General features: G+C 37.4%; 1 protein-coding gene across 3 annotated transcripts in view; it reads left to right on the top strand.

The window, feature by feature from the left end:
* TBC1D5 (TBC1 domain family member 5) overlaps positions 1–14,785 on the top strand; it is a 447,679-nt gene that overhangs the window by 318,137 nt on the left and 114,757 nt on the right. For all 3 annotated transcript variants that reach the window (XM_019629011.1, XM_019629009.1, XM_019629010.1), the window contains exon 14: positions 3,664–3,770. In XM_019629011.1, coding sequence (XP_019484556.1) covers positions 3,664–3,770 — 107 coding nt within the window. The remainder of the gene's footprint in view (positions 1–3,663; positions 3,771–14,785) is intronic.

The raw sequence follows: 14,785 nt of genomic DNA, 5'->3' as shown, positions 1-14,785 counted from the left end.
ACTGGAAGATGAAGAGAATGTTGAGAATGTGTTTGATTTCTTGTCATGTCCTTAGGACTTAACTCACTGTATGGAACAAAATCATTATTTAATTAATGTTCATTAAATGAGTGACTACACAGAGTCTAACAAAACGAAAGGGATACTGTCAGGACTTCTTGAATATTTTCTGTACTTAGCCATTTCTACTGACAGAGCTATATTTCTGAGGATGGCATTAAAAATCGCTAAGCACAGTGAAATAAAATGTGCCTTTATATTTGTGTTCAAATTAACTAACATAAAAACCTGACCTCTGTAAGGTTTTCTTTCATTTGGATTAAAAAGAGAGGCAAAAACTATGAATCAGGCTTCCTGTTTCTCTCTAAATCTTAATACACACTAATATTTTCAGACTTCCTTTCCATTACATTTTTCAAATATAAAAGTAGAGCTTGGGCCTCGATTCTGAGCATGTGCCTACAATTATTACATTAATGGTAATAACTTGCATTAAAAGACTTTAAAGGTCTTATTTTCACTGTATCATCTCATTTATTCCACTAATGAGTAATGAGATAGAGATGGTGGAGAACACTCAAGCCTGGACCGTGAGCTGATGGGCTTCGCGTGTCACAGCTAATACCAGTGGCGCTCTGGGGCTCACGTGCTACCCTTCCGACTTCTCTAGCACCCTCGCCCGCAGCAGTGCTGCACTAGACACTTACTTATTGCCTTTCAGTTGGCAGCACTGTATGCTTAAAGGTGTACATTGTTGAGTAAAGATCTCTTACATTGTTTGATCTCTGATTAAAATAAATTCTGTTTAACATTTATTACACTTGAAAAGAAATAAGAATAGTAATTTCAAAAGTCTTTTTCTAGACAAAATGGGCTACTCTGAATTTGAGATTGTTCTCTTTCTAAAACTCGAATTTAAAAGCCTCATGCTATTCTACACAAAAGCTGCAAGAGAAGTAAAAACTGCCCCATGGTTTCCCGAAGAGTATGTGTCTGCGGTTTCCATGGTGGTTATGGCAGCAATTGATGGTGCTCAGAGAGGCCCTTGTCACGGCGGCAACCACGGAGGGAAACCCAGACGGACAAAATCTTATGAGGGTCTTAACACTGGATGAAAATCACTTTGTGTGGAGAAGGATAGGACCCTGATTGTACTTGGCTTTCTACAAGACGGCAAAGAATGAAAGTTTCGTTGTTTTCATTCGTGATTTACTCTCTAACCCCTCCTGGTTTTCTGGTCCATTTGAAATCCATTTTGTATATTGCCGTTTTATAACTGGGAAAGTTAAGTAGTAAGGGTTTTTAAATAGTTGAAGACACTGCCTATAGTAATTATGTATTTTTTCCTGCCTGTAGTAGGCCCACAACAAATACTTTTTCAGAGTCCATTGCATTTATTGAATGTCTCCTGCATACCAGGTTTCCTAGCAAGATACTTACATACACACTGGCTTTGTTTTCAGCAGAGACGTATAGTAAATTATGTTAAAGCCTTAGTTATGGTATTTTGTTGTTGTTAACTCCTTATTTTTTGTTTTATATTTAATCCATGAATATTTGTTTCCTGTGACATTTTATAGCCAAATACAAGAATTTATGCCTATTGCTAAATATTTACTATACCTGGCCTTACACACCAAGGGCTGTGTGATTTGGGCAAATGACAACTTTCCAAATATCAGTTTTTTCATATGTAAAACAGGGGTGTTATCTGTACCTTATAATAAGATTGCCATAGAAACTAAATGAGATAATGCAGGTCAAGTTCTTGGCATAGGGATTAGTCTCAGAAAGCTTTCAATAATTCATTGTCATAGCGATCGTAGTAGTAATAACTTCTTCTTGTTATACATCTCCCCTTCTGAAGTTTAATTTTCTTCAGGGTGAGGACTGCTTTGTTCATCTCTGCATCCCCTGCTGACATACCCGTAGAGCCAGTCATGGGTTGGGTACCCAAAAAACAATTATTGGAGTCAATGAGATAGGCAGATGATTTTTTTAAAAACAGAAAGTTGTTTTCCAAACGATTAAACTTAAGCTCAAAGAGGTTACCTTTAACAGGCTTTGAGCAGCTGCTAGAAATCAGTCCTATAGATAATGCCATTTAATCTTCAGGCAGCTTTTTATGACATACTCAAATAGGGTCCTAGAATTCATACCCACATCTTTGAATCCCAAGCCTAGAACGATATCCACAAAACTGGCTCTCTTACAAAATAGACAAGAATTCTTCCTGGGTCAGTTACTAATTTTGAATCATTATAGCATTTGGGAGAATAACTTTTCTGAGTTATAAAATGAGTTGGTTATCTAAGTTTTATTTATTTGTTAAATCTCAAAGAAGATGGTACATGAAAATAGTATACTATTCTCAGTATCCTAGCTTTCGGAATTCTAGAGAAAAAAGGAGAACAGGTAACTGAATGTGAATATGACAAAATGAACAAATAAGAAAAGAAGAGTCTGAACAGATATAGAAAGGGTAGGATAAGTGAGTGCTTTACAAATGAAAGCAGATGTATGAAATTACAAGCTGTCAGATCAGCAACGGAAATGAAGATGATAAAGTGGTTCCTTACATAGATTATAATTATTCATTTTGCCCATCCTGTCTCCTTTCCCCACAGTGTTCATGGGCAGAGGGAGGGGTGGGAAGCAATAGCAAGAAATGGTGTTTCCAACCGAAGTAGGGGAAACATGTCTAAGAATCCATGGTATTTCTGATCACACACATTGTTTGTTTTGTGATTTGTGCTGTTTCTGTTGAATCGCAGTTGTTTTCCTATGGAATTTTTTCTAGCTAACTACTCTGATTAATAAAAAGGATTCGGTTGCAGCCATAGGAAGTTGTACCTGTAAAGTTTCTTCATAATCAGTGCTGTGGAGCCAGTCGGTGCAGCTTACAAAACAAGCATCGTTAATGGGCCCGACTGCGACAGCGGTGGCAGATGGATTGCCAAGAAATGAAGTAGTTTACATAGACCTGCCTGAAAAGATGTGTTTAATAATTGTGCCCATAATTAGGTTGATTTGAAAAAAAAAATTAAATGTCAGTCTAAGGCACACAGTTAGGCTTATCTAGGAAGATTTTGACATTTTTCCTCCAAGAAATGCTGCATAGATATTTTCCTGAAATTTCTTGTTACCTTTAGAAAAACAAATAATTGGAAGAAATTACATTTTCTTTAATGTTGAATTATGTAATGTACATACAAACGAATATATGAAACATGTAAGTTATGAAGCATTAATCAGGGTAAATACCATTTTATGAAAGTTTTAAACTGGTTCTTTCCCATTCATAAGATTTTTGTTCTAATTTCTAAGCAGCAAAAGTGGATACATTTAAGCAGAGCCAATGGCAGTAAATATGCATGCTTCTAAGAGTTTATTTATATTGCCAAGGCGCATGCGTATCTGTATCTGAGGCTCTGCCTTCCACCACCCCCTGAGGATACGTGCTAGCATATTAGACTGCAGTTAACACTACAGTGTGTTGGTTCAAAGGCTATTTGGTAAAGATCATGGCTCCCTGTTTCCTTGTATCAAATCAATTGTCATTGGCTTACTTTATTTGAATCTAAGTTGTTATCTTTTTTTACTCTCAGTTATTCAAACACCTTAAGGAATATTGCTTCTGAATTTTTTTTCCCTCCTATTCAGTGATCTCTAGTAACTACCAGACCTGCCTCGGCCTCCTGATGCATTACCCTCTCATCGGGGATATACACTCACTAATCCTCAAGGCCCTGTTCCTTCGAGACCCAAAGGTAAGCTTTCCAAACAGGATGTGCACAATTTTAAGTTGGGCAAAAAATTGGTTTCTCTGTATGACTCCCAAGGATTCCTAATGTCGAATTTGTCTAAAGGCAGATGAATTGCCTAATGAAAGACTCTGCCTAGAGTTGGAGGCCAAAACTCATTGGCTGGCAACTCAGCAGGCAAATTAAGTGGACATTGCCATGAGAAACGGAAACACAGGTCTCTTGCCCCTCAGAAGCTAGTTCTGCCCTCTTGCCTTCCTCATAACACAAGGCAGTGGATGCACAACTGCTGCTGCTTATAACAAACTTCACTGAACCCCACCCAGGGACCAGTGTACCAAGTAGAGCCTCAGGGGCCATGTGAAGACCAAGACATTAAAGCTATAAAAAAGGACCAGTTCTATAACTGTTTTCTGATACAATGAAATACTGAAGTATTTCATAGTCTGAATAGGTATTTCTTATTTTGTGGCTGAAGAGTAGCCTCATAAAATAAAGATTTAAACAGACTGTAATGCTGATTTCTGTAGTTGAACGTAAAGCAAGTCACCAAAATTTTCTTTACACTTCAGAGATAACGTGTGCTCTTTTACAACTAATGTTGTATTTCTTGAAAATAAGACCATTTAATGATCTAAAAAAGTCTGTGAGTTCTTGATGCATTTGAGCCAAACAAAAATATTGGATGAAATATCAGAGAGAAAGCTTCAAACACAAGTACGAGAACGCCAGGCATTGGGTGGTAATCCCAGCCTTTGGCTCTTTGGCAGCACTCCCAACAGCTACACTGGCAGTTGTCGAACTGTCTTTGAGTCAGTCTGTCTGTGGATTCCATTGCCAGAGCTCTGGCCGATCAACTGGGGCCTCCATGTTCAACGTAAATTTTTATTCTGAAGGATTTGCACCCTTTCCTCAGTTGTTGACTTCAACATTTGAGTATTTTCTCTATTTGTTCTTTGGTTGCTTTAAAAGACTTTATTTCGGGCAGGCCGAGTGGCTCAGTTGGTTAAGAGCTCGCTCAAGAGTGTAAACTCTGAGCAACCGGGTCACTGGTTCGATTCCCGGCCCCGAGCTGAGCTGCCAACAGGTGGCAGATGGCTCAGCTAAAAAAAAACAATATAAATTTTCTTGAACCTGTATCCATTTTCTGTAGAAATACACAATTTTATATCATTTCTCTTACACAAAATTTTATTAAGTATCAGAATTCCATTGGTTCTCTGACACATAAGGTATCATATTTTTATTCTGGTAAGGGTTAGGAGTCTGACTATGAGAATCAAAAGTCCCATATTTATTTTTTATGTATATATGTGTATGTAAGTTGTATAGGTATATATTTACACAAAAAATAACCAAGATTGTGAAATATCTATAAAAGAAATAAAGAATGAGTTTGCTGGTCAGTGAGTTTTAGTCTACAAACTTAGGGTAAATTCCATCAGCTCAGTATTAGGAATTCTTACAGTCATACAGAGTAGGGAAGAAATTGCTAAAATAGCTATTTGCATTTTCTATTTGTGTGATTTCTTTGGTTTAATTGAAGGGAGAAATGAATATGTTATCTAAACCTATCGATCTTGGAAATTTTTCCCTAGCTAAATATGGTTGATCTTACGTGAGTCATTCACTCTTCTGTATACTGCAGAATTCTCTATACTAAATCTTGCAATGCTATTAGTGGAACCTGTGATTTTAATAGAGTACTTTTTATCTCAGTAATGTAGTGCACATAATATATGAGTATAATGAAGTCAATTCTATAAGCATTAAAAAATATGTTCTGTAAGGTTTAAGAGAAAAAAATAATAGCATTAAATATCTTTAGAAAAAAAAGGTATTCCCACTCTTACTTTCAGGATCTTAACAAGTAAAAACATGATTAGTATAGTGGTCTAAAATGTAGAACCTTAAACTGATATTTCTGAGACATACGAAATGGGGCAGGAAGAGAGAGAATTGTTTAAAATGTTCACAAAAACATGTTTAATTTGCTCATGAGAGCAAATTCATGGAATGATGATACCCAAAGGGAAAATGAAGAAAGCTGTATAATATGAAGGGGCTTTCAGATGGCTAACCCCATAGGTGACAGTTTTAGTTAAGTGTATGTAATGACTGACCCCTTGACATTATTTAGTAAATGTCAAATGATAACTAAGGTCACTTGGCTCACTAATTGTAGGTCTGTCACAGCGTAGTGTTCTGCAAGGAGCCTGAGTTAGGAAATGGGACCTTGGGTCCAATCCTGACTCTGCTGCCAACCATCCTTGTGATTCCGGAAACTCACGCTTGCTGTCTTGGTCCTTTTTTTGGTGGTTGAATTTCATTGTCTGTAATAACCAGCCCAACCAGAGTATCCTTGGTCCATAAAGAGCTAGCTGACTTCTAATGAGCTAACAAGATTTAGTCCAGTGCTAAAAAGATACATGTGGGGAAAAAAAAAAAGCAAGGTTATATATATTACAGAAATCTACAAGTGATTTCAGAGTTTTCAGTGTAGTTAATGTCTATTATAAAGTTGTGCAGGAGGCCGTTTACACGGAGCAGGAGAAAAAGGGAGGGAAAGGTGACGCTAGAGCACCACACATATCCTCTAACATCCAGACATTAGAGTGCTTTAAATGTCTGTTATTAGCCGCAATAAAATACTTAAAATACTTGAATCATTCCTCATTCAAGTAGATCAGAGTAAGCACATAAACATACAAGTCTCTATGAAGTAAACTAGTAGAAAAATGACATTTGAGGCATAAAAGTACATTTTCTCATATCCTAGTTTCACATGACAGCAGTGTTGAGTGCTGCTGACAGATTCAATAAAATAAAAGTAAACAAGGAACTCTGAGCTTGGGGGTTCATTGTCAACCTTCAGAAAAGCACTTTGACCTATTACTATCCCTAAATCCTAGTGGAGTTGCTGAGTTGGCCATAGACTGAGTCTGTACATAGAGCTTGAGACACTGAGCTTTGATTGTTTTATATCAGGTATCATGATGTAGGCTTTACTGTGCAGAGATTTCTCATTTGAACAGACTGAAATGATGGGCCTGTTAAGGATAATGATAGGCCCATATTCCTTCATAGTTTCCAAGCACTTCGATGTGCTTAATTTGGTCCTCACAGCAAGCTATGAGGTAGGCAGAGCCGGTTATCTTTCCTCATTGCTTTTCCAGTGCAGAGAGGTTAAGGTTACGTGGCTTTCCCAAGGCCAAAAGGCTTGTAAGCTTCCAAGCTAGCTAGAGTGGCTCTATGGCTCCATGACCTTGTATCTGCTTATCCCCTCCTGAGATTCCCATCATCCATTCCACCTTCTCCAGGAAGCCATCCCCAGGCTCAGATAGGACATATTTCCCCCTTTGAGTCCCCACGGCACCTTGTATTTTAGCTGTTTACTTATTGATTTTATCAATTATTTTTTCTTATGATCCTGATTTTTGTATGTAGCTTTTATGTCCTACAGTGGTTGGTATTGAGAAAATAATGATAGAATTGAATTCTCACTCAAATGCTAAGCCTCTTCCAATATACCGTACTGACTCTAATCTAGGTGGATCTCATTCACCTAGCATATTTCTGGAACCCATATCCACATTTCACAGAAGCTATAACCAATTATGTATTTGTCAGCTACCATTTTTATCATGATGGTGAATTAACCCTACAACTTGAACTTAAAGAGCACCTAGTTCCCTAATTTACTGTGTTAGAATTATTTGAAAACTTGTTACCATCTTCAAATATTATGGAACAAGGGAGACATAACAAAGAATGTAGTTAACATACTTGACTTAGATTTTCAGAACTGCAAAGAACCTAAAAAGTCTAATCCAGCTCCTCCTTCTATAGATGAACACACTGATCAAGGTGAAGTTTAGAGACTCATTCAAGGTCACACAGCTTGAAAATGGCAGAGCCAGCAAGTGAACCCAGATCATCCGACCACCTTGCCACACAAGAGCTGTAGCTTCATTAATTTTAAAAATAGTGGAATCCTCGTCACTGATATTTCTCACCCCAAATTTTCTATTTGTATTAGACATTTATTTGCATCTGTAATAAATAAAACGGCCATGTATATAAGTAGCGAACTATTTGAACAATTTTTAATGGATGCTGTATGTAGAGATTGGATGTCAAATATCTGTTTGTAACATCCTATACTTTGTTCACCATAAATATGGTTTCTATACTTAGCTCTTCAGACCACAATCCTAATTCTCATTTTCTTGTCTTTATCATATTAGAACCACTGAGCAGATTTCCAAAGACAATCCACTAAATGAATAGAGGGATAGAAGGACAGTCTGAAAAATATGAAGTGATTAAAAAACATTGTTCTAACTAGTTGCTCAAATTCAAAAAAAAATTTTAAAACCCAATTAGAAACAAAAGTCATAGAAAATGTGAGCATATTGTGTTCCTTAAATAACCAGATGTTCTCTCCTTCCTGAAGGCAGTAAGGGCTAGGAATAAAAGGTTTGAAACTATTGTTTTAAGTTAACTGTGAATTTTGCAAATCTGTTTTTACCCTTTAGCAAATAAAATTCTAATACGGAAACATAAGCAAAGTAATTTTCATTTTTTGGTGCTCTCTTATTTGTGTTATGTGTTGAAGTGTTAACCTTATCACAAAGACTTATTACAAATGAAATACAGTACATGGATTAACATTTTAGATTATGCAGTAAGAATTTGACAGCTACCATTTGTTTTGAAGACTAGAATATTACCCCAAAAAAATTTCTGGTAAGTTTGCAAGCAGTCCTTTTAACAGTGACTGTTATTGTTTATGGAACAAAATTGCTACAAATAAGACAATTTAATTTCATAGTCATTCTTGTACACAGAAACACACTACAAAAATAGCATGTACAATGTTCTTATGCTTGGTTAATTCTGATTTGGCTTTTGTTTGGCGTTATGTTAAATTTTGCCCTTTTAAATTATAAAAAGTCTGAATATTCAGATTTCAGGTTTTATGCAGGTGAATAGATTTTTTACTCTTTTAATTCCAAAAACCCTACTATACATGCAACTTTTTTAAAAAGTCAACTGGCTTTGGTAAAATGTCACATATCAGAATTGAAAAGTGGTGAAGATTCAAACCTACTACCACCAGCCAGGTGACAGTGTTAGAAAAAGTTCCTTTTCAGTAATGCCATTGTAATTTTTTCTTCTCTGAGCAGTAAAGAACCTAAAAACCACACATACTGACTCCTTAAGGAGAATACGCAGCATCCATTTACTTACTTTTCACCATGTTCCCGTCAGAGGTTCTGTTCAGATTTTCCTGTGTGTTTCTAATCTGATTTTCTGTTACAGAAAGAATGTGTTACTTTTGTCTTCTTCATCTTTTTTTTTCTAAAAAGCTGGAGCATTTCTCTGAAAACTGCCATTCTTTGAGAATCATTTGTTTTTATTTTTTTCTCTGTTAGTGACCAAAAAAAGGTGTTTGTTTTTCTTTGTATCTGAGCTGCATGACTGTCATTCTCTTTTTATCATTGATTACAGCCAACTAAATATTTATTATACTTAACATTCTGTTATTAGTGACTAATTAGGCATGTTTTCACATGCAATAGATATAAACTATTTGACATAGACTAGCATTAAAAACCTTAAGTTTTACTTCTGAAATAAGTGGTGGCTATCAAAAAGCTGTAAAGGAAGAATCTAAAAATCTTGATTAAACTAATCTTTGAAATTTGTTATTTATTGTGTTCAGACATTTCATAAAGTAGATTTGTGTATTTCTCAAAAGTCGTTAAGATTTCCTAGGGTGCTTAAATAATTTTAAGTGAGTTTTACAAACGTATTTTGAATTTATTAATTTATTCAACAAATCTTTATTGGATATCAGGCACTGTTTAGATTCTGGTGACATAATGATGAACAACAAAAAGATACAGCCCTTAAAATAAGAAACAAGTAAACAAGAAAGGACTCAGTTTGTCATGTGTTACAAGGATACAAATAGGGTATCGTCGTTAAAATAATAAGAGGAGGAAGAATCGGCGCTGGGCGAAGACCTCGTTTTCGCAGGTTGATCAAAAGGCGCTCTTTGAGGAGGTGCCGTTTCAGGTGAGAACAAATGGAGGAAAAGGAACCGCCAGGCAGACTTGGGAGAAGACAGGAGAGCAGCAAACACACAGACTCTGAGGCAGGAAAGAGCTTAGACTGTTCATGGAGCTGAAAGAAGACCAGCAGTACTGGAGCCCGGGACTGCGGGAACCTGCCTGAGACCAGATGGATAAGCCAGGAAAGGCTTGTGATTACTTGGTTCTCCCCATGTCATCTTACGTAGTAGTATAAAGTGAAATTACTTTTAAGGTCACATTTTGAAACTCCAAAAAGATGGCTGGGTTGATGGTGGTCTTTCCTGATGATTAAGACCTCCTCTTATTATAAAGCACTCTTGCTGTCACCCACAAGTTCCAAGAACTCTTCTTAAATGAGTCCCTCGCTTGGTAAAGCACACTCACTTATTCAGACCTCTAGGCTGTCACATGGGTCCGGCCTGTAGTTTTCTGTTTGATTTAAGAAGACGGTGACCAGGACTCTGAACTCCCTTAGTCATGGCATACGTTACTTTTATCTTTTAAAAGTAATCTTGGCTGCCTTTTATATCCTGCCAATCTTAGTCAGTTTTGCTTTCGTTTATGTCAACATCATGCTACACTATGTAGTAACTAGGGAACTAGTCTTTCTCACCTACCAAAATGAGCTGTTAGGTCAGGGACTAGCTCTCCAGCCGCACTCACCCAGGTCAGCCACCTGAGGAAAACTCAGGACCCAGGTTCTACTTGCGTCACGGCCTGCTGTGTTTATTGGGCAAGTCACTCTTTTTCTTGAACTGTAGAATGAAGAAACTGAACCACATAATCCCAGTGGACCCTTTCTGGATCTATTTTAGCAAGATTCAGTTCAATTCAGCAGATATATAATTTTTTTCAGCTGCCTACTGTGTGCTGAGCATGAGAGTTGGTCCACGTGATGATTAGATGTAAACATGGGAAGGTAAATGAGTGAGGGTATTGCAGAAAGAACAGCTCATTTGGACTTGAATAATCAGAAAGGCTTCTAGTTGGAAGAGGCATTGGCTTTGAAGACTTTTCCTAGACGGTGTTATTCCATCTTAAGAAAACAGTACAAGCAGAGCTCCTGAGGATTACTGAAGCGGTGTTCAGTGGGGGTCTGGGAGTTCTCTATTTAGTCACTCAGTGACCCCTGACGGACCGGAAGAATGACAGCACCCCCCTCTCAATACCTCATGTAGTAGCAGGCACTAAATTTTAAAAGCCCATCAAATGTGTAGGGAGCTTTGATTTGATAGTATTTTATTTGGCGTTAATTTATCTAATGTTTCAATTTATTCAACATAAATAAATGTTTTGTGTTGAAGTAAAAGTCAATGTGTTTAGCATTTTGTTCCAATGGTTTTTACTAGAATTTATTGGCTATAAATAGTTGCTTGTAGTAACAATATTTTCTCAAAATAAGCATGTCTTTGTTTAGACCTTTAAAGTCACTCTTAGAAAGGTTTGTCACTTTTACTTTGGGTGGCTGATGAGAGCTATGAACATTTGTGGCAAAGAGTGCTCTTCATGTATTAGAGGAAAGGGTTTCTTTACTAATGTGCAACCATTTACAGTGATGATTTATTTATCAAGTAACTAAAGAAGAGACTAGAATCCGTGGTTAATTCTATTCTGATTCACAATAAACAAAAAAAATCTACAAACCAATCCCCTGCTTTTTATTTGATAGCTTAAAAGTAAGGGAAATCTAGGTTTATTTAGGGAGAAATATTTATTGTAAATAGATTACTTAAGCTTGTAAAGCTATTAATCCTACACGTGTGTGTTTAGAAAGGCACTGTGAGGCCCCAAATGTAAGAGTATTAAGGTATTACAACACATTACAGTGGAATGTTTGTGATATGTCCCCGAGGTCCAGGAATGAAGTGACTGGCCTGCTCCACCGCTGTTTTACCTCCCCCCTCCCCCCCACGAGAAATCATTCAACCTTTTGCTGCCTTAGAGTCAGGTTCATTAATTGTTTTTTTTTAAAAGGAATAGGTGGCTAGTAAGGCCTTAATTAGTCTATAATCTCTGAAAGTCATTTCTAGCTCTAAGTGCTGTGAGAACCTAGCTAATCACTTATTTTCCTGATTATAAATAAAGTAGCTGGTTCAAAAAGAAAAGACACTACTTGATGTTGTCTCTGTGTGATCTTAATGCTACAATTTAAAGAAATTGCAAGTTATAAATCACCAATTATGACAAAACTGACAAAAGAGAAAAAAGTGTAATTCTTTTTAGTATAAGTAATAAATATTTTAATTGCCCTTTAAGTATATATTAGCTCAGTAAACATAATATTGCTACTTAAAAATATTAAATATATTGATTTTCATAGTCATAAATTCGAGTCCAAACTGTGTACCCTTAATTAACTTTGTTTTATTTAAATACTTTAGACAGGGAGTTATATCTGTTCCCAAAAAAGTGCAAAAACAACAAAACCACAAAATATTTTATCGTGGAGAGTTTTTTAGTACATTACATCCGATTCAAGCACTTTTATGCCTACCATACTGGGAAATGTGTAAGAGGTTTCCGCACCGCAGGACGGTGGCTGGAACACTCGGATGAGCCTGCAAGAGGCGCTGCCACATACATGAGGCAGCTTCCAGCTCCTCCACGCAGAGGCCGCCCTGGCTCTGTGAAGGGATTTTGCTCTAGAATTTGCTGCGTAACGGCCTCATGTGCTACTCATGAACATTTTCCAAAAGGTCTTCATATGGTTTGTCTTCAGTGGTTCTTTATTTACTTGGTTGACTGTCCTGATTTCGAAGAGGAACTTTATAGTTCCATTTCTCCATGTTGTTTCTTTCTCCAAAATGCTATTTTTATTCATTCAGTCAAAATTTACTGAGCTCCTGCCATATATCAATAGCATCTAAGATTTCTCAGAAGTCTTAGTCGAAGCCTTATTAAGGAGGATGAACAGGATTCGTGGCAAGTGAAAGGAATGTCCGCCTGGCTGGTTCCCTCACCTCCTTTAAGTCTTCACTTAGGTGCGGTCTTCTGGGCAAGGTCTGCCCTAACCACCTGCAGACTGCCCCATCCCCACTCCCCACTGACTCTTGATTTCCTTACCCTGCTCTCTTTTTTTTCTCCATAACAATTATCACCTTCTATCATAGTAGATCATTTATTTACTTGTTATGTTTTTATTTTTATTTTCTGTCTTACCCTGGGAATGTATCAATTCCATAAAGGCTATGCTTTTAGTATGTATGTTTTATAATACATTATATTACCCAAGTGCCTACAAAAGTGAGTGAATGAATGAATGAATGAATGGTGACTAATTCCCCCAACCAAACCCTCAAGTTCTCTCTGCCAGAAGAGAAATTATGCTGTTTGTTGCATTTTAGTTCAACAAGTGTTTATTGCCGCCTGTGCCAGGTAGTAGGGATGTAATGAATTAGGGAGACACGATTCCCTCTTCACAAAGCTTGCAAGTTAACACAGTAGATTTGAACGGCAGTGTGCCAGGGAAGCACCTGAGGGGGATTGTGACAAACACAGACTCCAGACATTCTCATGTAAATAGTTATGCCATAGGATCAAGAGAGCTGTATTTGTAACTATTCTGAAACTGGTGGGCCACAGACAACACTTTAAGAAACAGACACTAGGTTGAGAAAAAAGGTACTGCACAAACTAAAGGCAAACACACCACACAACAGAAGCCTGGCTGCCACCTGGTGGTTTCTAAAATGGAATGTGTGCATACACCGTGACCACACAAAGATAGTCCCATGGGGTACAAGAAGAAAATAAGGAAACTTCTGCTTATACTTTTTTTCTCCCAACAAAAAAGGAAAACTGAGCATTACCTGTTACTGGACAGATTAACACTGGTGCCTTCACATGGTCCATGTGTCAGCCATCACGTGTCACCTATGAGATCTCCTGAGGGAAGAGGAGGTGTCCCCATACAAAGGCATAGCCAGCGGCCCTCTCCCTCCTCCCGATGCTTCCACCACCTTGTGCCTCACGCCATTTCCGTAGGCCCAGTTAAGTGGATTTATGGGTTGTACTATCTTAATACCATACCAAAGAGCGTCAGGGGCTATGCACACCTATTGTGGGTTCACTACATATCTTCTGCTAATGTACTTAAAAGAGTTGCCAAATGTCAATTCTTTTTGAAAAAAATATATATACTTCAAATTTGCTTACCTCTGTTGTGATGACACGTAGCTATCAATAATATGGTACCATACAAACATTTTTGAAAAAACTAAGCACTTAATTTGACTCTTCAAGGTAATGGTAACATTTTAATAGTGAGAGAAAATAAGAGCTTTTTGAAAGAAATTCATGCTATGGAAAGAACATTTTTAAATTGAATATTTGGAATTGTTTCATCCATTTGTCATGTTCTTGCCAAAGACAGTTTAAGTATATCACTTATTTAAAACTCTCACAGTACACTAAAAAAATTATGGAAACAGAATTTTCTAACTTGGTTACTAATCTTCCAAATGAAGAGAGAAAATCAGGTTTGAATCCATTTTTTTTTAAATATAGAAATGTAACGTCTTCCAATTAAATTTTTAAGAATTGTTTGATGGTTAATTTTATGTGTCAACTTGACTGGGCTCAGGGATGCCCAGATAGCTGGTGAAGCATTATTCCTGAGTGTGCTGTGAGGTCGTTTCCATAGAGCTAGCATTGGCATCAGCAGACTGAGGAAAGAAGACCTTCCCTCACCAGTGTGGGTGGACATCATCCAGTCCCCCGAGGGCCTGAGAACAGAAACCCTGAGGAAGGGTGAACTCTCTTCTTGAGCTGGGACATCCGTCTCCCCCTGCCCTTGGAGACCTGAGCTCCTTGCTCTTGAGCCTTCACATTCCAGGTCATATACCAGCATGGTGTCTGAGGCCTCCCTCAACCCACCTTCTCATTTACCCACTCCCATCCCCCTCCCAACCCCCCCCCCCC

Source organism: Hipposideros armiger, unplaced genomic scaffold (genome assembly GCF_001890085.2).
Source record: "Hipposideros armiger isolate ML-2016 unplaced genomic scaffold, ASM189008v1 scaffold_823, whole genome shotgun sequence".
In the NCBI taxonomy this organism is placed as follows: domain Eukaryota; kingdom Metazoa; phylum Chordata; class Mammalia; order Chiroptera; family Hipposideridae; genus Hipposideros; species Hipposideros armiger.
Note: the sequence above shows the minus strand (reverse complement) of the source record. Positions and strands in the feature narration are given on the sequence as shown.